This window comes from Haliotis rubra, unplaced genomic scaffold (genome assembly GCF_003918875.1).
Source record: "Haliotis rubra isolate DU_JTF1 unplaced genomic scaffold, ASM391887v1 Scf941, whole genome shotgun sequence".
NCBI classification, from domain to species: Eukaryota; Metazoa; Mollusca; class Gastropoda; order Lepetellida; family Haliotidae; genus Haliotis; species Haliotis rubra.
The window spans coordinates 253,979-279,708 of record NW_025767681.1 but is presented as its reverse complement, the minus strand read 5'-3'; the positions used below and the strand labels follow the sequence as shown (position 1 = coordinate 279,708).

The 25,730-nt window shown below is 40.3% G+C and overlaps 2 protein-coding genes across 2 annotated transcripts in view; both read right to left on the bottom strand.

Annotated features, from left to right (window-relative positions):
• The window catches only part of LOC124264777, an 89,097-nt gene extending 84,489 nt beyond the window's left edge, over positions 1 to 4,608 (bottom strand). The window contains exons 1-4 of the mRNA XM_046699571.1: positions 4,504 to 4,608; positions 1,811 to 2,134; positions 1,087 to 1,341; positions 398 to 517 (exon numbers count right to left, since the gene is read on the bottom strand). Of these exons, the coding sequence (XP_046555527.1) occupies positions 507 to 517; positions 1,087 to 1,341; positions 1,811 to 2,134; positions 4,504 to 4,576 (663 nt within the window). The 5' untranslated portion in view covers positions 4,577 to 4,608 and the 3' untranslated portion in view covers positions 398 to 506. The remainder of the gene's footprint in view (positions 1 to 397; positions 518 to 1,086; positions 1,342 to 1,810; positions 2,135 to 4,503) is intronic.
• The window catches only part of LOC124264773 (hemicentin-2-like), a 255,580-nt gene that overhangs the window by 17,395 nt on the left and 212,455 nt on the right, over positions 1 to 25,730 (bottom strand). Inside the window, exons 13-14 of the mRNA XM_046699558.1 lie at positions 24,668 to 24,946; positions 23,170 to 23,466 (exon numbers count right to left, since the gene is read on the bottom strand). Of these exons, the coding sequence (XP_046555514.1) occupies positions 23,170 to 23,466; positions 24,668 to 24,946 (576 nt within the window). The remainder of the gene's footprint in view (positions 1 to 23,169; positions 23,467 to 24,667; positions 24,947 to 25,730) is intronic.

Genomic DNA, 25,730 nt, shown 5'->3' with positions numbered 1-25,730 from the left:
CAATAGAGCTTTCAATGATGTAAATGAATCCATCTGTAAAACTTGTAATACAGGTAATATTGAAAGTGAATTTCATGTATTATTTGTGTGTACCAAATATTTAGATTTAGGAACTAAGTATTTATCATTTGTACAAACACCTGTTAGAGATGAACAAACATTGTCCAGTCTGTTAAGTTCTAAAAGTATTGATATTATCAAATCTATTGCAATTTATTTAAAACATGTCTTTAATGCAAGAAATGCCACCACAACCAACACGTGCATATAATTGTAGCAAGTGTATTTGTACTATAGGCCTTTAGGCCCGAAATACTGAATAAAAATGAATCTGAAAAAAAAAAATCAAACATAGACAATACAATGCAAACAAGACAAATATATACTTTGTACATACTGACTGAGTCTTGTGGTTGTCAGGTATAAACCGTCACTGCAGTCCCCGTGTGTAACCGGGTGCATCAACACGGAAGTAATATGTAAGTCTGCCTGCATATCACTCGCTTCTAACTGGTTTCTAAATATAGCTGACTCAAATGTTAGTCATATGAAAGCAGGTTTAGTGTAATGCGAATGAAAAGACTTTAAGAAATGAATTAAGTTATATCACGCCATGTCAGCTTGCTAGCCTGGAACTATGCAAGTCTTTGACGTTTACCATTCTGATGAATCACACGTGCTGGCAAACATGGACAGGTAATCGTGAAAACTGACGTCAACCGACGATCGTAGTTTTTGAACGCGCCTATTAGAAGCTCTACTCACGATACCTAACTCCTGTCTCTTTAGACAAGAGCCGCGATGGGGTCAAGACCTGACCCTATTGCATGCCTCGGCTAGTGTCTCTTTAACTCGGGGCGTTGTGCAACACATGTTATGAGTCGATTCCCAAGTTGAAATACAAGGTTTTCCCCAAATCTGTTCGGGGAGCAGTCTTATGTGCGAGCAGAAATGAATGTGATTTAATTAACAGTTATTTTCCAAGAATATGATTACAGATCACTACAAAGAAATCATGATACCATTTCACGGCAGTACCGATATTATGATTATAGTAATACAGATGTATCAATACAGATTACTTACTGTCAGGAAAGGAATAAGTAGAATTGACTGTAGACTGTGTGCTGGAAGTCTGACAATAGTACAGGGAGTTCCTCCTCTTGCCTGTCAGCTGGTAGTTGATGGTGGCTGTCCAGCCAGTGTGTCCCTCTACTGCTGCTGGGCTGGTGGACACTCTGGTCCCGTCGCTGTACAGCGTCACTGACGGCGATGCATTGGAGACTGCGACGCAGGTAATATACGTTGTAGTTCTAGTAAGGGTAACACTGTTCAGCGAAACTGAAATAACACAGCTTTATGAAGTATGCTGTCACCGTGTAGATTAGTGGTAGATGAAAGACACAGGCGATAGATGAAATTGTTTCAAGTGATGGTAGTAGTGGTCAGAAAAACAGAACTAAATAGCTTTATGAAGTATGGTGTCTTTGCGTAGGAGGGTGGTGGGTTGGAGACACAGGCGACAGATACAGGAGGTTCAGTGATGGTAACACTGGTCAGCGAAACATAACGACAAAGCTTTATAAAGTACAGTGTATCTATGTAGGACGGCAGTCTTTTGGAGAAACAGACGATAGATGCAGTAGTTCTTGAGATGGTAACATTGGTCAGAAGAAGTTACAATAATAGCACAGCTACAATACCACACTACAGGTTTGAGCAATTGAGTGTTGAGGTTTGAAACCACAGGTGATGTGCTTCCACCTCACATACACCGCACTTTAACCAAATGTCAACATGACAAACTTACCAAGAACATCCATCTGTATCTTGTTAATGGCTCTGCCTCCAAACTGATGGTCACACCTCCAGCTGAGTCTATCCCTGCCGTACACGACGTTGTTGATGGTGAGGACGTAGTTGGTCGAGCTGGGGCAGGAGGTGGTGTAGTCAGCTGGGAGAGAGGGGGAGGTGGAGCTGCAGCTACCCTGGTTTACTCTGTATAATAAAGTTCCATTCTGCCACTGTATAGTTGTATGTGAAGCTTCTCCTGTGTAACAAATCAGAGTACAGCGCCGTCCTGCCTCCACAGAACCGCCACATGATGACGTCAGCTGATAGTTCTGGGCAGAAACTGAAAGTTCACAGAACGATGTTCAACTGCATGGACATAATCTTCACGGAAGTAAACGAACTCAGAATGAGAATAACAACACATGACTATTAAAGACAAAGTCTCTTCTCTCCGGTAAACCACAAATCCGACTTATTTAGCACTGTTGTTGTCACTGACGTCACCCCGTGTGTCATATTGTTTCACGATGCCGAGGAACATGTGTCCCAGTCATCCACCACACCACAGTTGGCTTTGAGGTGTTGCGTCCCTTTAGGCGTGCTGGAAACATATTCCGGTGGGTTCCAGTTTACCACATTATGGGTCTTGGTGTGTCAGCACCACACCTGTATCCATGGGTTTAACGAAGCTAAATGTCCAAGATGTGCATACATTTTCTCATTCCTCCTTCATCAACCTGACACATCAAACTGTGACTCGCTTACTGTTTAACCCAGCGTTAAACCAACTCCACTCATCTACGTAAACATTATTCTTGCTATCCTAAATCTTACGACGCAAGTATTTGACTCCTTTGGAAGTTGACAGAACTAAATCTTTCCTCGATTTGTCTGAAAGTTTTACGACAGTTTCATAAGTCTTCGATTTTGCTATATGTTCCTAGCTATTACATTATGAACCCCCATGGTCCCTGGTATGGTGATGTACCTTCAGTTGCTGGTAATTAGTAGCCTGTTTTTATTTTGAATCTGTTTTCTGTAGTAATAGATTTCATTACAACATACTTGTTTTACATCAAATCTGTGATATTCTTGTATTTTTACTGTCCGTCGACGACATATTTATAAGGTATAGGTTTACTTCGGTTTAATGTATAGATTGTTCTCGTCACGATATTGGTGAAATACTGCCGATGTGACGTAAAATATTAACTCACCCACTCACTCACTCCTAGATATTACATTCTCTGTTTAGGCCACTCTGTCAGTTATCAACGGCACAGGTAACTATTACGCTCTCTGTTTAGGCCATACTGCTCTTTTACCAACGGCTCAGGTAACTATTGCACTCTCTGTTTTGGCCACTCTGTCTGTTATTAACGGCACAGGTAACTATTGCACTCTCTGTTTAGGCCACTCTGTCTGCTATGAACGGCACAGGTAACCATTGCACTCTCTGTTTAGGCCGCTCTGTCTGTTATCAGCGGCAAATGTAACTATTACGGGCTCTGTTTAGGTCACTCTGTCTGTTATCAACGGCACAGGTAACTATTACACGCTCTGTTTAGGCCATTCTGTCTTCTATGATCGGCACAGGTAACTAATGCACTCTCTGTTTAGGCCACTCTGTCTGTTATCAACGGCACAGGCAACTATTACACTCTCTGTTTAGGCCGCTCTGTCTCTTATTAAGGGCACAGGTAACTATTACACTCTCTGTTTAGGCCATTCTGTCTGTTATTAACGGCACAGGTAACTATTACACTCTCTGTTTAGGCCGCTCTGTCTCTTATTAAGGGCACAGGTAACTATTACACTCTCTGTTTAGGCCATTCTGTCTGTTATTAACGGCACAGGTAACTATTACACTCTCTGTTTAGGCCGCTCTGTCTCTTATTAAGGGCACAGGTAACTATTACACACTCTGTTTAGGCCATTCTGTCTGTTATTAACGGCACAGGCAACTATTACACTCTCTGTTTAGGCCGCTCTGTCTCTTATTAAGGGCACAGGTAACTATTACACTCTCTGTTTAGGTCATTCTGTCTGTTATTAACGGCACAGGTAACTATTACACTCTCTGTTTAGGCCGCTCTGTCTCTTATTAAGGGCACAGGTAACTATTACACTCTCTGTTTAGGTCACTCTGTCTGTTATCAACGGCACAGGTAACTATTACACGCTCTGTTTAGGCCATTCTGTCTGTTATTAACGGCACAGGTAACTATTACACTCTCTGTTTAGGCCATTCTGTCTGTTATTAACGGCACAGGTAACTATTACACACTCTGTTTAGGCCATTCTGTCTGTTATTAACGGCACAGGTAACTATTACACTCTCTGTGTAGGCCACTCTGTCTGTTATCAAACGCACAGGTAACTATTACACTCTCTGTTTAGGCCAATCTGTCTGCTATCAACGTCACAGGTAACTATTACGCTCTTTGTTTAGGCTACTCTGTCTGTTATCAAGGGCACAGGTAACTATTACACTCTCTGTTTAGGCCACTCTGTCTGTTATCAACGGTACAGGTATATAGTGCAGGCCTTCTCTACCCGTTGACATTCTTCCAACGGACAATCTATTTCCTGGTTCTATTTTAGGTGACTGAATGTGTGGGACCTGAGGCGTGAGACTCGTGGCGTTACCCCTAATGCGGTGACAACTTAAACATGTTATAGACATACGAGTAAGATACGTGTACCTACCACGTTGTTTGTGAGGAATGTCCGCCAGTAGAGTCCCAACTATGAAGATAAACCGGAGGTACAGTATAGACATGTTGGTGGTGTGTGTAATTAGTGAGTGAGTGAGTGAGTGAGTTTGGTTTTACGCCGCTTTTTGCAATATCTCAGCAATATCACGGCGGGGGACACAACAAGTGGGTGTGGAATTAGTATCACAAGAAATAGATACTAGCACTGGTGTACATTGTATGTAATTACACTTCCGACTGTGCTGATATGCTCGCTCTTAGTTTGCATAAACAAAATATGACTGGATACGTATGGCTTGATTAGTGTCATCCCGATGGGTGTCTAGAGAAGTAGGTCGCGTGTCATACATACATTTAGCAGATTGTGGTGTTGGGTGGCAGTGTACCTTTGTTGATGTATAATGTGTCTGTGTAGATATAGTATTCATAACACCTGGATATTCACTGCAGGGTATATGTCGTTCAAACTCGGTCGTGAGTCACATGTAGTGTTGGGCGTATGTGTGGACTTACTGATTGTCTGAGTGTATTTGTATATGTGTTTTAATATATGGCTCTTTAAACATGATATAGTCAAATACCCATTGATGTTATTGTCACTATATATTCATATAGAAAACCTACAGTTTTAAGCGCGACTTGTGCTATTTTTCAAAGACTAGTGTCCATACAGACTTGTAGAACTCTTCAATATGCCGGCCTCGAGAGTTGAAGCAGTGAAGGGGGATTTCCCTGGTTTGACAACATATCACAACATGTTAATGGATAAATAAAACACATGCATATTATGCATTTGCGCATAGCAAACAACAAAAGGATCAAATTCATTGAGTTCAGTCTTTTTGTCCTTACATATGTTGAATCCTGAGTTTCCTTTCTCTTGACATAACTTGGGACAATATAATACACGCAAAAATGTACAAATAATGTTAAAGAAACCATATGACAATGTTATGAATATTCGAGGCCATCAGCATGGTTTTGATTGGATCACATTTTACAAAAACAGTGGGGTGTTTGAAGTTACAATGCACGTGGACAAATCTAACCCAAGCTAACAAATGCGTTGTGATAAATGTATTATACTGAGTCAGGATGTAATGTAATTATCAAGACCATTTCACACCACAATAAGCACCAGTCGAGTTGTGCCATATCATCAGCAAATGATGTCAGTGAATGTTACACTAAGACCACTGTTATCTCATCCTTTTATTCAACACAATGATCCTGTTACCGACACGATCAAAGTTAATTGTATCGTGTGTGTATTTCCAAACTGACCTCGTCACTTCCTTCCTGACAGGTGTTTACAAAGTTATTTGATATATCTCATTTGTTCTGATAACTGCCTATAGTCTTTTGTGTAAGGGAAATATACACCAAGTTGAGATGTATAATTCACTTCCGTTTAATGCGGTTTATTGGGGCTGTGTTTCGGGCTGAGTTTTCCTGGTTGTTATCTGGTATAATACACCCTACAGTAAACGCCGATTTAAGGACCACTTCTTGGTAGATTTAAGACTTAGAAAAGTGAAAAGTTTAACTAATTTACTACTTCAATGTACGGACTTCGATCGTTCGATTCCCGATTTGACGGTGCCCATGAGGGTCGTTCAAAACGTTGTCGGTCAAACTATATTATCGATGTTTCAATTTGATTATGATGGAATCATTAGCAAAGCCAAATCCAAAATTTCACATATGTGGGTAATGTAGTTAACGAGATATCAGTGTCTTGGGTGATGGTAGCGTTGTGCTAACCATAGTATAGGAGATTCTCCCAAATTGAAGGACGGGTTTGTATAACGGAGTCCGTCCGTGAAATCAAGTTTTGCTTTGTAGCAGTTGTACAGCTGTTACAATTAATACACACTGTGTGCTTTAATCAATTCAGCTGCAGTCACTTGCATACATTATAACACTCAAATTGTGCTGAGATTCTCAGATTTAGTCATCCATCGTATTCTGTGCATCTGTTGAACAACAAAAGACAAACTTTCGTAAAGATATGTTGAATGTACAAGGGACACAAACTGAAATATAAAACGTCACAGTACCAAATTGGTTGTCCTCTTAATAGGTGTGAGGAAGGGTGATTGTTCCACACATCTATGAGAACTTTGCCGAGTTCTTTAAAATCGTCGGGGGGTGGGTGTGTGTGTGTGTGTGTGGCCTAACGGTTAAAGCGTTGGCTCGTCACGCCGAAGATCCGGGTTCGAATCCCCACATGGGCACAATGTGTGAAGCCCATTTCTGGTGTTCCCCGCCGTGATGTTGCTGGAATATTTCTAAAAGCGGCGTAAAACCAAACTCAGTCAGTCAGTAACACCGTCGGATGGACAGGGCATTGCTAGAGGATGACCTCCAGCGTATTCCACATGTGTTGAGTAGAGCTGATGTCTGATGACTGGACTGGCAACTCCATGGGACAATGATCTCCTGCTCTGAGAAGCCATCACCGACCCTGGTATGATGAGTTTGTACGTTATCTTCGATGTCTTCGAGCTTGAAATCCGATTGCATCAAGTCACTACACACCCAGAATGTCAATTCTATAGTGCACAGTTGTCCTCGTACCTGTGACAGGACTGGTGATAGGTTCTTCCATCCCTACTGACACTTCACTAAATCATTACTGACACCGCTATACTTCTACCATATTATATTATGGTATAATTGGAAGATCGGACTAATGCTTTTCTCGTACGTAGGATATACTATCTCCTACGTAGGACTTACTATCTCCTACGTAGGACTTAGTTTCAAGTCATCCATGCTTAAAAAGATAACGCTGTACATTGACGGAGTCAGTGTGCCGGGTCAACCCGCCGAAGAGGACGATGTCGCCTCTTACGTCAACATGCTCGACGGCATGGGACTGTGGAAGGAAGACAAGGGCGATGACATCAACAGAAGCGAAGTTCTCCTGGGGAATGCCTTGTTCGTCTTCGACATTAACACAATGTGCGTCGAGTCGGAGTGAGCTTGGTGAAATCGGGAAGCGTGAGGCTTGAACTGGAATTCAAATCTCCGCTCACGAGCACGCTGAGTTGCGTCGTCTTGACTCAGCGAAGTTCCCTCATCGAAATCGACCAAGCCCGCAACGTGTTTGTGAAGTAACAGAATGAAAGCTTCTCAACTTATTTGCGCCATACCGTGTGATCCGAGTTTACAATCTCATGTCATGGGCATTTACGCCAAAGATACTTTACCCACTATAACGCCTAGTTTGCGTGCAAAAGGTGTAGGACTTATTGTTAATACAGATGTGAGAAAAAAAGTAGGTCGTCACTGGATTGGCATGTATTTCAAAGGCAGCAAAGCGGAACTCTTTGACAGTTTAGCGGAGCAACCTGTTGATAAGGTATTGGATCACTATATGAAGTGGCAGAATGGCAGCTCCTATAGTCGCAATACAAAACAATTACAATCTTCCAGTTCTAATGTATGTGGTTTGTTTACATTGTATTTTCTTTTATGTAAATTCAAAGCTGGCTTAGGCATGCATGATACTGTACGGCAGTTTGATACGGATGATCATTTCATCAATGATGAATACGTATCTACGTTCATTTGTCACTATTTCAAATACTGTAAAGATTTGTGTTTACCATGTATGACTCAAACGTGTGCAAAATATTAGTGAATGATGCTTTGTGTTCCAAATGCTATTCATCATAAAGTACTGAATCCTGATTGTTATAGGGTTATAATGTATATGTCCTAATATTGTAGTTGCTGAAAAATCAATATAATATAATGAAAAAAATAGACTAGAAAAAAATGCTTTATGTTGTGAATAAAAAAACCCCTTAGTATAAAGTCCATGTGCACAGGCCACGATGAATTCATTTGTCTCAGAACATTGGTACGGTACAGCAGCCATGAATTACTCTAGCGATGGATCTACTGTTGCAGAAAACACTTGCTTATTACCGTTTCCAACACCTACGAGTATATCCGTCATAGGAGGAAGTTCTTCCGGCAAAACCCATCTGGTAAAACGGATGTTGGAACAGGCCGAGGACATGTTTGAACCATCGCCCAACTTGATCGTGTATTGCTATGCGGTTTGGCAAGGTGTGTACAGTGACATGCAACATTCTGTTCCCAACATTCAGTTTCACGACACACTTCCCACGGAAGATGAACTGAGATCCTGGTCCGTTCAGTCGGAAAAACGTGTGTTGTTGGTTTTTGATGATTTAATGATGCAGATATGCAAGAATCAGCTGATGTTGCACTTGTATACCACGCTCTCTCATCACTAGGGCATCACGGTGATCAACATTCAACAATCGGCTTATCCCAAAGGCGAATGCAACAGAACCACGTCCTTAAACACCCATTATTTCGTGCTACTGTCTAATCCTAGGTCGGCTCACGAATACACAATTTTGGCTTCTCAAAATGTTTCCGGGACAATCCAAATACTTTAACGAATCCTTGAAAGATGCCCTAGGAGGGAAGAAATACAGCTATCTGCTCATCGATGCCTCGCCCTATATCGATGACCGGTACGGTCGCTTACGTACGGGGATATTTCCCGGTGATGTTTGCATGGTGTACTTGCCACAGTAAAGCCGAACATGAGAACACTATTCTCTTTGAAAATGATATGAGTGAATGTCGCACGAGTTGTCCTCATTTTTTTTCCACGTGGAGCATTTTAACTGAAAATGGAACTATCCCTTTTGACACTGTAATATGCAACCCTAATGATATTTTCTCACTTTTGGTCTCGTGTTCATATTCCGGTGGTGTTTACATCCAGCCGTGTTTCCCTGTCGGTATATCGACAGTGAATTTCATTGCATTTATCCACAGTCATTTGATTGTGAGCTAGAGAAATAGAACACGCATTGCTATTTACGTGAAGTGGCCCCACACATCTCTTTAGGGTGACCGTTAGCTGCATTCTCTTTGTGTGTAGTACATTCAGGTAACTGTTATGTGTAACATGCGACATTATCGGGTTGTTTTTGTTGTTTTTTTTTTGGGGGGGGGGGTTAAAACAAATAAATTAAGGACATCAAGGAAGGCGAGAACACGATTTAATTTTTTGAATGAATACTTATGAATTTATTTTAAACTGACAACCTTTATAAAAGACTCAGTTCACTTCACTTCAGTCATTCTGCAGACAGCTCTGCTGAGAAATGGCAAAACACAGAAAGATGGATGAAACACTGAAAGAAACGACTTGCCAGATATTGTTTACCGTGTCAGTGTGGGGGGATGATTACGCTGCTTTACAAATAATAGATCACTACGGTGCATGGACTGAAGTGCTCAAAGACTTGCCGTGGAACAACAGACTGTGTCCCAAAGCATTTGATGACGGAGCATGGGGAGATGGACGGGTAAGCTACGAATGTTTCAGTAATGAAAACGACCGAGTTGCCGCTAATAACCTTTCTCATGAACCTACGTCTTTACGTGATTATGACATTTCTAAAACCAGTACTACTAAAGCCGTTAATGGTGAAGATTTGTTGGCAAGGTGGCAAGCCGACCAGCAGTCAGTGGAAACAAGACGAAGACTTTTTTCTGTGATAAATACTAACAAAAAGAGATGTGCTCGAGTTGGATCGCCGACCACTACGCACACACCGCCATGAGTCAAATACTGGAAGAACATTCGATTTTTCTTCAAATGTTATTAGAGGCCAATGGGAAGCAAAGAAAGGTGTTCTTGGTACATGCATCACGCGGACAGTTTAAAGCGATTATCTCTCTCATCTTAAACATGTTGAAGGGAAACATTGCCTTGACAGAAGACGATAAAATGCGACTGTCACGTCACAAAAAGTGCATTCGAACACTAGCCGCCAAGACAGTAAGTGCACGTCGCAAACGTAAGCTGATCATTTCGCATCAAGTGGTTTTACCGGTTTGCGTAAAAGCCTACCTGACCCACGTTTCGCAGTTTGAAAATGGCGACACCCATGATACTTTTGACGAGAGAAACCTACCAGCGGCTGACGATGAACCAAGAAAAGCAAAATTCTCCTCAGACCGAGAAACATCAGACACTGAATCATCATCAGACAGTGGATCAGAAATCACCGGGTCAATCTCCTCAACAGACAGCAGCGGGTGAAATTGATGTGACTAAGCATGACGAGATATTAAGAGTACCTGATTCTCTCATCAAGAACACTGGTTCTACCAAAACTGTGGGGAAATTGTTGGCATTGTGGTTATTTATTAAGCGCAAAATTGATTCCAAGGACTTGAGAGTGACTGATCAATTAGAACTCGTCAATCCAGATAATGGGACTGTTATACAAGGTTCAAACCTTGTTAAACTGATTCGTTTCGTGATTCGAGGCTCTTCTGAAAAAACAAGTGGTTATGCAGAGTTTCGCAGACTCCTGCGTAATTTGAACGTGCCCAGACATCTTGTTGTAAAATATCGTTCTCACAAACCCACAGAAACAAAGAGACTGCTGTGTGATGCAGCTAGAAATATATTATTGTACATACCTGCTGTGTGATGCAGTTAGAAATATACTGAACATCATTGAAAACGCACCGCTTATATAAGTTCAGATTATTAAAAGCATGTGTAAGAAATAGATGATTTTTGAATGAATAATAACAGATGGACGACTGACAAAAACAACAACTTAGAAAAGACGCTCATTCATTGAAATGTTCCACAGTGAGAAAAGGATCAAACACACGTGTGACCGCCATTTCCAATTGACACTTGCAGTTCAACGTCTCTCATTGAGTCGATAAGCGTCCGAATAGAGTTCTTGAGGATGGCATTCCACTTCTGCAGTAGTGCAGCTCAAGTTCCCTGATGTTTCGCATCTGTTGTCGCCGCGAAAGACTTTGACCAATTTCGTCCCACAAGTGCTCCATGGGGGATACATCTGGCGACTGTGCTGGCCAATGAATAACCTGGATGTGTTGCTGGGCCAGATACTGCATGGAAAGTCTTGTTGTGTGTGCCCGTGCGTTGTCCTGTTGAAAAGTATGGACATCGTGGGGGTGATTGAAGACAGATACGATGTGATTCTCAAGTATCTGCTCACGGTAATAAAGGGCATTAACTCTCCCTTGACAGACATGAAGGCAGTGCTGTGATTGTAATTTATTCCATCCTAGACCATGGCACTCCCAGCACCCAAAGGTCCGTCTGAACCACACACTCATTAGCATAACGTTCACCACGTCTACGCCAAAAACGTAATCGGCCGTCAGCATTACGTAGATGAAGACGTGACTCGTCAGTGACTACCACACCATGCCATTGTTGTAACCTTTACTGAAAATGCCTGCTAGCCAATTGTATACTCTCATCACGGTGTCTCTCAGTCAGAATTGGTCCAACGTAAGGACGTCGAGCATGGAGCCCTGTAGCATGTAGACGGCGTTGCATGGAGTCAGCGCTGATGACCCCTACGTCAACCTTGAACTAGTGCAACAGTCCTTGCAGTCGGCAGTGTTCAATCACTGATATGGACAAGGTCAATATGGCGATCCTAATGGAGCGTCGTAACACGTTGTTGCCAAGGTCATTGAAGGTCACGGGGGCTGCCTGTCTACTGATGTCGTCTGTGAAGCCTAACGATGGTGGAGTGGCCAAGTCCAAGTTGTCGAGCAATATCCCTGCTGCTCGTGCCAACCTGAATCGGTTGGACGTTCTCTTTCGTGAGGTGTTAACCTCGGCATCTCTGTCCTCGTTTCACAATCGTTAGTTAAAGCAATGATAATCGGTTCTCATACACCTGCTTTTAATGTCACAGTCGGTAAGATTTCAGAGTTAAATTCGCACTTTGTTCATGGCGTGGCTGCATGTTGATGCAGTTTGGAATAAGGAGTCATACTGTGGACAGGAATTAGTTTCTAAAGCATTTGTTCAACTGGACATGCCCTTCGACTTCATGTTAGTTATATTCATTCATCATTGTCATGCTGAAATCCAACTTGATGAAAATATGGACAATTTTAGATCAGTGCGTTTTCAATGATGTTCAGTATATATACATTGTACATACCTGAAGTGTGATGCAGTTAGAAATATATACATTGTACATACCTGCTGAGAATTGAGTGAGTGAGTTGGCTTTTTCACCGCTTTTAGCAATATTCAAACAACATCACGGCGGAGGACACCAGGTATGGGCTTCATACATTGTACCCATCAGGGGAATCGAACCCGGATTTTCGGCTTGACGAGCGAACACTTTACCACTAGGCTACCCCATTGCCCATATGTCAAATTGAATACTCAATGTCATTTAGTAAGAGGCCAAATGTAAAAAAGGTAATGTTTGGGATTACCCTTCTCAGTAAATTGCAAATTCTAGTACTTTTGTTGATTCGAACCCACACCCCCAGTGTCAGGCAGCACGCAAAGCCATCTACCCAAGAAATTGATGATGCGCTGGCTGAGCGGGTTATATTACAGACTTGTATTCCGCTCGTTGTGTAGTTATTAAATTGTGTGTATTTATTTGAAACAAAGGATATTGTTAGATTCAGGAATATAGCACACATGGATTGAAATTAGGAAGAACATTTACAGATGCATAAACACTAAGTCTGCGAATTAAACGATCGGGGATATCTGATGTTTGATGTACTGTGTATGAAGGATTCAATTATAGACAGGGCAAAACCTTATTTGACATCCGTCCTTAATCCATCAAGCTGTCTAAGCTTCTAAATGTATATCTTGAGTGAACGAGTAATGTTGAACACTGCTCCGAACAGTAGTTTAGCTCTCATATTGGTGAGGGACGATAGTGATGTACCACAACTATCTAAATGAACGACACGATCGATTGAACATAGAACGCCGTGTTGATTCTAATGCACGGAATTCTCCCTAATTATTATCTTGGTACCTAAACACTAAGGTAAAGAAATATACTCCTGAGCGTTTTATCTAGGATATACGGTAGGACCCCAGCAAGACAAGCAACAATCAGGGTGAGTAGGGACTGGGAACCCACCATCACAGATTTCCGACCTGAAAGTTTGATAGTGGGTGATTATGGCTTCATAATTTTATTGAAACGCAACAATATTTCAGTTACTTCCCAGGGTGTGTGCATGATGTGGACACCGGACAAATATAAACATAACTAATTAGCATAATTAGGTGGTGTTGCTTTTGTTAGCCAAAGCCTATGGCCGGTATTTATGGATTTAAAGTCAGCGATAAACAATTTAAATTTAATCTAGTTTGGTATGTTCTGATATCTAACTGAGTGAGTGAGTGAGTTTAGGTTTGCTTCTAGCAATATTCCAGCAATATTGTCAGCGTGACTAGCGAACGTTTTAACCGCTGTGCTTCACCGCCACCACTATAGCTAACTGTTAGACATAGGTACAGATAGTTTATAAAGCATTACTAGTTTTCATTGCGGCATGTCTGCAATTTTGCCTATATACTGTAAAGTTGAACTCACTCACTCATTCGAATACACTATAACAGGTTGACAGCAACCCTATGGGGCACTACCCAGAGCAGAGCAAATTCACAGATTTGAGTGGATGGGCCAGTTTCGCTTAATGCCCCTTTGAACAATATTTCTGTTATTTCACAGCCCGTTGGTTTGACATGGGAGCAAATCCGTGAATGGTTCATGTGTAAGGTGCTGAGATCAGAACTACAGCGAACTGTCTTAACAGCTGGTTCAGTCTTAACAACTGGTTCAGTCATCGACTGGAATGGTTGTCTGAGGCTGGAATGCAATCACATTCTTTCTTGATGTTTTACAAGAAAATGATCTCAGCAAACAATATATGTATAGCACTATTTCTGAATTATCGATAAAAAAATAGTTTTTATTTTGAGAATAAACAACCTTACAGCTTCACCACTGGAACTGACTAAAGACGACTGGAGTGTGAAAAGAAGAATATCAGTGTACTTACAATAATCGAAAAGGACATCAACGGATGAGTTTTATCTCCTTGTAACTGCTGTACTGTTATATTTTAATGTCACATATAAAGTGATGAAAAACAGTAACGGGTTATTTTATATGAAGTCATAGATATTCTAAAGATATCTTGATATTATCTCAACACGTGGAGTAGACACAGGAAGATCTGTCGGTTCCTTAAGTTACCACTACTGGTTTACTTATTGAATAAGCAGAGGTTTCACGGTCTTTGATTTTGAACAGTTAAACTACATATATTGTTTTGTAAACATCTGGTATTAGCACAGATTTCCAGTGACCAACACTTACTGTTTTCTGCATCCAACTCATCTCTTTCGGAATTGGTCAGGCGTTGCCGTTGTATATTTATGTTTGTTTCTCTGTGATATTTGGACGTACTGCAGGCCGCCGGGGCCGATGTTGTGCTCCCTCAGTCGAGTCTGTACAGGCTTGTTTCAGCCAAACGTGGTTGTCTCGCTGAGGTGAGGTCACGCGTAGACGTGCAGTCCCGGCAAATCTCTCGAGTTTTCATTATGTTAAAATGGTCTCCATAGAGATGAGATCGTGTTCCGATGGGCAATAAAATGTCTGATCACTTCATTTTGGGTGATTTCAATCTCCAGCATACCCACGGCGCGGAGACGCTGATTTTCTGTAAGCCGTGGAATGACGTTGGCGTAGTTTAGGTTGAAATCAACGTGCTTTCCGCAACATTCGAAGGTTCGAAAATAATAAACTGTTCTTCACTTTTCAATATTAGATGTGTCAACTTCAGTTGTCAAAACGCACGCAAAAATGTGTAAGTTCACTGTGTACAATATGCACGTGCCACGCGCGATGCGTGACATCAAATTTCATGTAAAGAGCTTTGCTACATGTATATTTAGGGTCATTTATAGAGTTAACATTGCAAATAAGTTTTATTTTATGCAACTGTATCTATGCACAGTTCTTTTTTTTCGCCGTTAGTACATTATGTGAATATTGTGTAATGAAATATGTGCCATTACATGTTTTAAGCCATGGGAAACATATGCATACTTGCATACAAATTGTGTTCTGGAAAATGTACTCTAAGTAAATACTCCATGATAATTATAGGAAGAGGTCGTTTATAGCAGATATATGAAGAACTTTTTAATTGACTGCCTAAACCCAGGCCAGAGATAAGCCAGTCCTCAGGGTAATACTTAGAGTGGAATATTCATATATTTCAGTAACAACTGGGTCTCTGGACACAGATCCCCACAACCCTACAATTAACAGTAACTGTCAAGGAAGACGTCATCGCCCATTATATTTCTCCTGCTATTACTTTCCGAGATAATGAGACAATGATTACACAATGCCATTTAGAAAGTGGTCAAATGTAACATATGTCATATTTGGGATTACACTTTCACTTACACTTAGTGAAGTACAAATTCTAGTTCCTTTATGGGTTGAGTCCCATCCGGGATTCGAATGCACACCGTCAGAGTCAGGCACCTAATCGCCAGCACACAAGGTCAGCCGCCTAGCCCGCTCAGCCACCGAAACGTCGAGTACCTCATCGTCAACAACCACCGACCACACAACAAACTGGGCTCTGCCGCACACGTAGAATGAACAACGTTGACTGTGGACGTTTGACTAGGATTGTCTTCAGATTTGAGGTGTATTGATGCGACATGAATGAGTTTGATTTCACATGGTAAATGACGTTCACAATAGGGCACATTACTAAACTATTCATCCCATTAAGAATATACAATGGCAATAGATGTGAAACCCTTAGTTAGGAAATACGGTTCGCTGTACCACCGTGTACAGTGTCATAAAGCACAATTTTGCACACGTTCTATTACAGTTAAAATACGAGGACGCTTGCGTCCGAATTCTTTAACGTTATAATAGTTCAGGGCAAAAGTGTGCTTTATGATACTATACATGGTGGTAGAGCAAAACGTATATTTTTTCTAAGATGCCAAATATGATACTTTCCAACGAATAATCAAAGGCAGAAAATAGAGACAAAATAATAAATAAATAAATAAATAAATAAATAGATAAACTACGGTGCGCTGTGCTATTAACGAGTCTGTCCTCTACTTTACCAACAAAAAAAACAACACATGATAAGCAATTTGATGACGTTTTAATTGCAGGTTAAATATCTTCTCTTTATTACTACATCTCTGATTAACGTAACCCATATGGGCCAATGTTGGACAATATGGGACAATATGAACGTCGCATTTCTACGGCCAACGTGAGTTTAGATAAGTACATCCAGATGAAGCTGACTATCCACATTCCACGGATGCATTGTTGGAAAGTAAACATTGCGAACGTTGTCGTGTCGCTGTTAAATTGTGAGTGGAAATGAAACATTTTATCTGTCGAAAATCAGAAACGTAATGTTTCCACCAGTGATGTCAGCCGTGTAGAAGGCTTACGAGGGGTTGAAACTGACATGCATCGTGACGTAGGTTACCAAGAATACGGTTGATAACGAGGGGGCAGACGAGAATGACGTCAATACAATGTGACGTCATGCAAAAAAGCGCACTTTATCGCCTGATAAAGTACTTTTAGCGTCTTTGATGTTTCAGCAAACCATCTTACAATACTGAACATCACCTACGTGTGTTTAATGGTATGGTACATCTTTGCAGTTTATTAATATGTCTAAAGCACGGCCACTCTCAACTCAGTTATTGATATACTCCTCGGTGTGCTCAAGCTAATACATATGTAACTCATAAATGACCATGATTCACCTTGACGTGTCAGTTGTTCCTGAAGCTGATACTGGAGTCGTACTACCAAGAACGTGAAAGTGCAGTAACACACTTTCTGACAGGGCCTACTAGCTTTAATATACAAATATAGGCGCACATTGAAGTCATCAAACAGATGCATCTTCTCGTCTAATCAATAGACAAGTTTATTCATACATACAACATGTCAACATTATTGAAGCATCTAATTTAAGTCAATTTTTAGACATCTGGCACGAACGCAGCTCATATTTACATTATATTCACAAATATATAGATACAGTCTAACTTTGAATAAACTGACAATGCACATATTGAAATTTTCGTTCTCGTGATTGTCATAAATATAGTCAATGACGTTGGCCATACCTGTTGTTCATACATAAAAGTAAACGAGGGACGTTGAGAATGAATACGGCATTCATTTAAGGGTGCTTAGGTTATAGTGCAAGACACTCGTTTAAAGTTGGATCAGTCAGATGGACCTGACATAGAGTAACTATACACAAATAACTTTTTAAGCATCCTCTGTTTTTGGCGAAGATAAGTTTACAACACGTACATAACACTTCTCGTGGTGACCATGATGGAAAAACATGAGTTTTTCTGACTCATATGACCCCTGGACTCATTATAAATGACACAGTGATCGGAATCCATGTTGATTTTATGATGATAGGTGCTAATTTTGAAAAAAAAAGATTTTCATACAAAACCACATCTGTACATGTGATTATGTATGGCCCTGGAATGTGTTATGTTAGATTTATTGGTGAATGTGAACATTCCAAATGTCATTTTGCGTTTCTGAATATAAAACATTTAGCTGTTTATTGGCGTTTCAACTGATGTCTACACACAGCGTTTCTGGGCAGCTTCGGTTTCAGCACACCTGTATGTTCCAGCTTGTTGGTAAAGGTTCCAGTGGCTTAGACACAAATGAGTTATTATGTAACCTTCACCAACACAACAGAGACAGAGACCAAAATATACATGTAATCCTAAGCCACTAAACGTATGTGGGCAACCATCCTTGTCAATATTCTAGTGACGGTATGATTAACGGAGGAATAAGTCATCGATTATGATGTCAGAGATATTGATGTTTCAGTTATTGGTTTCAGGTGTTCACATAGGGCGAATCTGAAACAGAAGCATTGCAATAGTCATTCACAGCACTTGCTCCAGTATGGCAATATCCAGTGCACAAATAATTATATAGAAACATTACAATATTCATACACAACACTTGACCCAGTATGGTAATTATTATGTAGAGGAATGTTTAAGTTATGAGTCAGACAATCGAGTGACAGACAGGTCTTTGTTTCCACATCAGTCATACCTTGGCCTTTGATGTCAACATTCACATACAGGGCAGGCTGGTCGTGTTCATAAGCATGTGTTGATGTCTGGTTGATATCTTCATTGGTGTTGACTGTGTCTGTAAATAATTAACACTAGCGTATAGTAACTACATGACTGCTGAGAATCCATCAGTGAAACGTTAAAGACTTCGATGGTATGATAAGAAAGGAATGCTACTTTGTGGATCAACTGCTTCATAGGCTCTAGTAGTTTATGGTATGATCAAAATCAAAACAGTCCACATCCAGTTTAGAGATCTAGGGATGTATACAAGTTAGGTTGGATACCTGTAGAAGGACGGATTACTGTATTTTCATAATTCGTCAGGTCTGTGTACGTCTGTCTGTCATCCGCTCTGTCTTGCAGGCCAGAGTACGGGTTAACATCTATATTGAAGAAAAACAGACACGTGTGGAGATGAACTTGGCATTATTTGACAACAGCGATGCAAATAATCGCACCCTTTTCCTTTTATCATACATACACGTACTTTGAATATTGACGTACCTTGGAAATGTACTTGTTCTCCTATATTTACGGGGATCCGTGACCTGCAGTAGAAACGACAAGGCTGTTAGAGTTGCATGGAATTCACACACGTATACACATACAGAACCATGTTTGGAATAGAACCCAGGTTTGGGGGGTTGTGTGTTAACAGGAAGAGATCTAATTGAATGGGAAGGCTAATTTTAGATGTTGACATTAACAAGTACAACTGTACTCACGCATTCTGTGTGTCTGTTGAGCCTGTGGAGATAACATAGATGTTGTCATGCCAACTCGTCAGTGGAAACTTGGTATTTTATGTATCAAGGAGCAAGTAAACTTATGAACCGTGTTTTCAAGTTTGTTCTTGTGTCCCAGTGAGTTGCTGCATTATACTATACCTTAGTACGGTATTGTTGTCAAACTTGTGATGAGACATCATGTCTTCAATAATACCTTTGAAATTACATGTTTCGTATTGTCATGCAAAACTGTGTTGCCATGTTGTTTTGCATACAGAAAATCTACCTGGTTTCTGCGATATACATCTGTATCCTTTCCTGGTCATAACGATAACGACGACCACAATGCCGACGACCAACACCACACCGACGGTCACTCCTGCTATTAATCCAGCTTGAGGAGAGGATGCAGGAGCTTAAACAGAAATACCCCACGTATAGACAATACCACACTGCATTGCTACGAGGAATACATAATGTGGACATGTGATAAACAGTTCTAGTTACCAAAAACAGATTCCATGGGGTATAAAACACAAGTAGTAGTCAGAATTATATGGAAGGAGCAGGGAAATCAGACACTGATTCCACTGGGCGTAAAACACAAGTAGTAGTCAGAATTATATGAAAAGAGCAGGGAATATTAAACACAGATTCCACTGGGTGTAAAACACAAGTAGTAGTCAGGATTATATGAAAGGAGCAGTGAATATTAAACACAGATTCCACTGGGTGTAAAACACAAGTAGTAGTCAGAATTATCTGGAACGAGCAGGAAATATTAAACACAGATTCCACTGGGTGTAAAACACAAGTAGTAGTCAGAATTATATGGAAGGAGCAGGGAATATTAAACACAGATTCCACTGGGTGTAAAACACAAGTAGTAGTCAGAATTATATGGAAGAAACAGGGAATATTAAACACAGATTCCACTGGGTGTAAACACAAGTAGTAGTCAGAATTATATGGAAGGAGCAGGGAATATCAAACACAGATTCCACTGGGTGTAAAACACAAGTAGTAGTCAGAATTATATGGAAGGGGCAGGGAATATTAAACACAGATTCCACTGGGTGTAAAACACAAGTAGTAGTCAGAATTATATGGAAGGAGCAGGGAATATCAAACACAGATTCCACTGGGTGTAAAACACAAGTAGTAGTCAGAATTATATGGAAGGAGCAGGGAATATTAAACACAGATTCCACTGGGTGTAAAACACAAGTAGTAGTCAGAATTATATGGAAGGAGCAGGGAATATCAGACACAGATTCCACTGGGTGTAAAAGACAAGTAGTAGTCAGAATTATATGAAAGGGGCATGGAAATCAGACACAGATTCCACTGGATGTAAAACACAAGTAGCAGTCAGAATTATATTGAAGGAGCAGGGAATATCAAACACAGATTCCACTGGGTGTAAAAGACAAGTAGTAGTCAGAATTATATGAAAGGAGCATGGAAATCAGACACAGATTCCACTGGATGTAAAACACAAGTAGCAGTCAGAATTATGTGAAAGGTGCAGGGAATATTAAACACAGATTCAACTGGGTGTAAAACACAAGTAGTAGTCAGAATTATATGAAAGGAGCAGGGAATATTAAACACAGATTCCATTAGGTGTAAAACACCAGTAGTAGTCAAAATTATATGAAAGGAGCAAGGAATATCTGTGACAACACCAGGTGTTCATGACAAAGTTGGCATGTTCTGCTCTCCACGTAGCTCCCGCCACTTACAGAATGAATGTGTCGAATATGCCGTGCTCTCGAGGTTTCATGATGAATGTATCAAAACTGTTTTATAGGAAAACGCCATGGTGTTCGAAGCAATACGTAAATCGTTACACGGGCTGAAAGGGAACGTAAGTGGCAAAGTTTATGACAGTATGAGGGCACCATAGCGGAACGTTTCCAAACTATATACACTGGTCGCGCATATAACCAAGTCTGAAATGGATGCAGATATGTCTAGATTTTAAGCATCACACCGATAGTGAATATTAACAAATAAACACTCGTCCAATTCATTAAGAAAATTGGTTACCTCTTGAGTAAGTACCACATATAAAACAGAGGCCACAAACAGCTTAACCTACAATGTACGTATCCTGAGATGATGTCTTCAATGTAAAATGAGACGTACCTATAACTTTCTTCTCCGTGTGTCCAGTCAAATGTTCAGTGTAGTTGCTGCTTCCAAACTTGTTCCTGGCGACAACCCTCACATAGTACCGAGTGTCAGAGTTGAGATCCTTGATGGCTGATGTCATATAATTCCCACTCCCTGTCTCCCTATGACTCCCTGCTGTCTTCCAGGTCTCCTCGTCTGTGCTGTACTCTACAGTGAATGTCTGAGTAGCTCCGCCATTGAACTCCATCTTCCAGGAAACATGTAGAGTAAAGGGGCCTTCTGGGGAGACACTGACATTTCTTGGGGGGCTTGGTGGTCCTGGAAACAGAAGATGTACTGACAGTACACATTTGTATGCATGCAGTTGTGTTAAAGTAATTAATGAACCGGTAACAAAGAACAATAAGGGTTCATTGAAAACATGTCAACTGACAATTTATTGTAAATAAACATAACAACATTAACATTACACGTTAAGTTAAGTCAAACTTATCTATTCATTTGTTGTGACCTTCTCAACAATGAATGAATCTTATGTACTAAGTTATTTAAAATGTTGCAATCTTATCTGCCAGAGATCAAATGGAGGATGGGGGAAGATGTGAGTCTGAACTATGTTTCGATATGCATGCATTGAATGGTTTCACGCATCATACATGGCTACCAGTAGAAATATCAAATCTGAAAGTCAATCGAACTGGTGATGTATTACATATTTGACGGTGAAAAAATAGCGAGTTGTCAATGATGAATGAAAATGAAACTAGAAATAAATGGAATGGAAACCAGTTAATATTGACATGAGTTTGACGGGTTAATGTCTGAATGACATCAGGCATCATTCCTGCGGAAATATCTGAAATAATTATCAAATTATTATGTTAGTTTTCAGAGGGCTGTGTGGGAAATCCGAGGCTCATTCCTTCTAATATGAGAAGTTGGGAGTACTGGGAGTTTAGAGTATTCGAAAAGTGTTTAATCTGAACTGAAATGACCTTCATTTACAACCCGTCCGTGTTCTGCGGCATTAGAAGTGCATATTTACATCGTTATTACGTATACAGTGCTAAATACATATATGATACACAGCATGGTAATACATAGATATCGGTTGGTTGCAAGAATTCAGTATGTAAGTGTATGAGTTTTCCCAGCTAAATATACTATGTTACATACAGAACTCAGATATGTTGTGATTGCATCACAGGTTACAACTAAAAAAAATCTCTTCCAGTCAAAAGATGAGTATGAACAGACTCTGCCATATAATCATAAAACAAAGAGGTTTATATGTTTAGGTAATATTTGTAATTGCATATTTTCATGTGTGTTTTTTTCATATTGTGCACATACACATAATGGAAGGGACAATTTATCTTTGTGTTTGTAAGCATTTTTTGGAGAATGCTAGGAATCTTTACTGTCTTGTAGCGTTTGCAATCATGGCAAGACAAAGATATGACTAAGAGGCACCGTTTTATCCTGCCGTATTTGAATGTTTAACTCCAAGGCGGATATTCAGGATACCGTGCCATTTGATTTCCTCTTTCTGAGTCATGATAATGAAGACATTGAGGAATGTACTGATGGGTCAGTAGTTGGATTATCTGTAATCCATGAGCAGTAATGCGGATTAGTCTGATTAGGCCATTCAACACTCAGCTTCAGACCCTGTTCTGACTGTTTCACCTTCACCGATGTCTACCGTGAGTCCGACAGTTGGAGGTTAGCAAGATACTCTCACCTTCAGACAAAATGTCGAGTGTGTATGTCACTATCCCTCCAACCCCACTGTCCACTGTCAGACTGTAGTCCCCAAAGTCCTGCTGCTGGAGGTTAGTAAGGTGTAGTCTGGCAGTGACTGAGATATCTGAGACAGGGCTGGAGGAACCAGTGAGGTCCTGGCTGGTGCTGATGGATCTACTCCAGATGAATGTAGGAAGGGGGTAGCCCAGGACTGACACAGACACAGTCACGTCACCACCCAGTGTAGTGGCGTACTTGAGCTGCTGGGACACTGGGTCGTCAAGTCGAGGTGGACCTGACCAGACGAAAGAGTATTAGATATTATCACAACCCCAACAGCTTTAGCTGGATAAGCCCCAATTGTGTCGTCCTTCTCTAAAACAAATATAAAGTAACCACCTTCTGACTGGTTTATCTGGTAAACTCATTAATGAGTTATCTAAAAGCATAACATTAAGTCATGGTGGCCTACATTAAGTTTGTTTCACATGTTTAAGTTCCAGTTGCAAATGTCGTTTAGTTTTCTGTACTATATATTATCATATTTGTATAAAATATCTCAACTTCTGGTCAAACCGATATTGTCACCTTAGAATCATAGAGCACAAAGTGACTAAAATGACAATTTCAGACAGAGGCGTATAAATGGTCTGATATGATATGGTTTAGGATATGGTTCCATTTAACATATTTCTTTGAATAGGTGGATCCAGCTGGGGTCCATGCAGGTAGCAAAATAATGTAAGTTCCCATGGTTCCTAGTATGGTGATCTCTCGTCAGTTGTTGGCGATCTATAGCCCGTGTTTTATATTGTATTGTCTTCTTTAAATAAAATCTTTTAGTTTGACATGCTAGTTTTATGTTCCTATATGTGATATTCTAGTATTTTTACAATCCATTGGCGACAGGTTTTAATCTCTAAAACGTATTCATTTTTTATTGTATAAATTGCTTTCGTCACGATATGGCTGAGATATTGCCGATGTGACGTTAAATATTAACTCACTCACTCACTCACTTTGAATAGTTGGAATTGATAGACTATTCAAACATCATTCGCATTACTGTGGAAGTTTTGGTGCTCCAATTCTAGGAACGTCCTGGAATTCTGGGATCATCACTATTATGATTCTGGGTTTGAACCTCATGCCTTTGAGAAGTGCGTTAAATGTTGAAGCCATGTTTCACTTTAGGCTGGCCCAACATTTGGCCGACGCTCCCTCCCTCCCTCCCTCCCTCACGCTCGTTTACCACAAATAGTAAAGATTCGAAGCTAATTTGAACTTATATGAGCAGCATATACTTGCTTTAAACGCATCAAAAGTATGTTTTTTTCCGACTCCAGTCTTGTCGTAAATTGTTGATGTTGTCCCCATCGCCCCACATAATACCTAAATAGATACAAACCTTTAATTGCTATATGATTATGCTATCTTGACAATCACATTTTGCCTTGACACATATCACCTACAGTTGCTGAAAATGAAATACTTACATTTGACCAGCAGCTCCACCCTCTTGGTGACAGGTGCCCCGATGTTGTTGGTGGCAGTACAGGAGTAGTTCCCTCTTTGTCTACAGTCCACTGACTCCAGTCTATATGTTGATGTCAGGGAGTTATTTTCCTTTGTCAACTCCTCTGTTCCATTCAGTAACCTGATGACTGGCCTTGGATTACTGTACACCTGGCAGCTCAAGGTAGCTGGGTCAGACTCGTTAACTGTCACTGAGCCACTGAGTGAGTTGGCCGTGAATATACTTATACTGGCAGGATCTGAAATTGCGTCAACGTTATCAAGATCAACATCTGGAAATATATATGTTGTTACGTGAAAATATTCTCTTTTGGGGGCAAGGGAAAGTTTTCTGATTTTTCAATAAAAAGTTGAAATACTTTTTTTAAGATTGTCCTTCCATTGTATCCATTTTAAATATCTTCAATTAAAATACCCTATCGTGTATGACACCTTCACGAAGTCAGATCCCATATCTCACTACAGATGTACCCACACTCTATCACTGACCATATATTTATGTTACAGGCATATGTTCAAAATATCTCTGTAAGCCAAAGGCAAATTCTATTGTGCATTCAATAATTCAGAATTTTTTTTGACTATGTTGACAGGAAAAAACTGCTATTTTTACTTTTAGGAAAAGGATCTTATGGTAAAATGTTCATTTTGTTGAAAAGTATGTATGGATCAGTGAAAGCAGTTGTAATGGTTGGTTGCTCTAGATGTGGGTTTTAGTACCTCTGGTGGGGTAAGGCAACGTGCGTCTTGATCCATGCTCTGATTATGTCCTGTATTAATGTGTTTGCGCTAGAAATGTACAGTGCTTGTTATCATGGTGTATTTGTTACCCAAATTACTGAAGATCTGATGTTACTCTTATTTGCCGATAAGCTTTACATCAAGGCTGTTCGGGCCTTGCAAGGACAGCTAGATGTTTTAAATACTAGTACATGTTTCACGAAATGGGGATTGTGTGTAAACCTTGATAAACAAATAATATTGTATTTAGAAATGGAGAAAAAGTATCACAGTATGATTCAT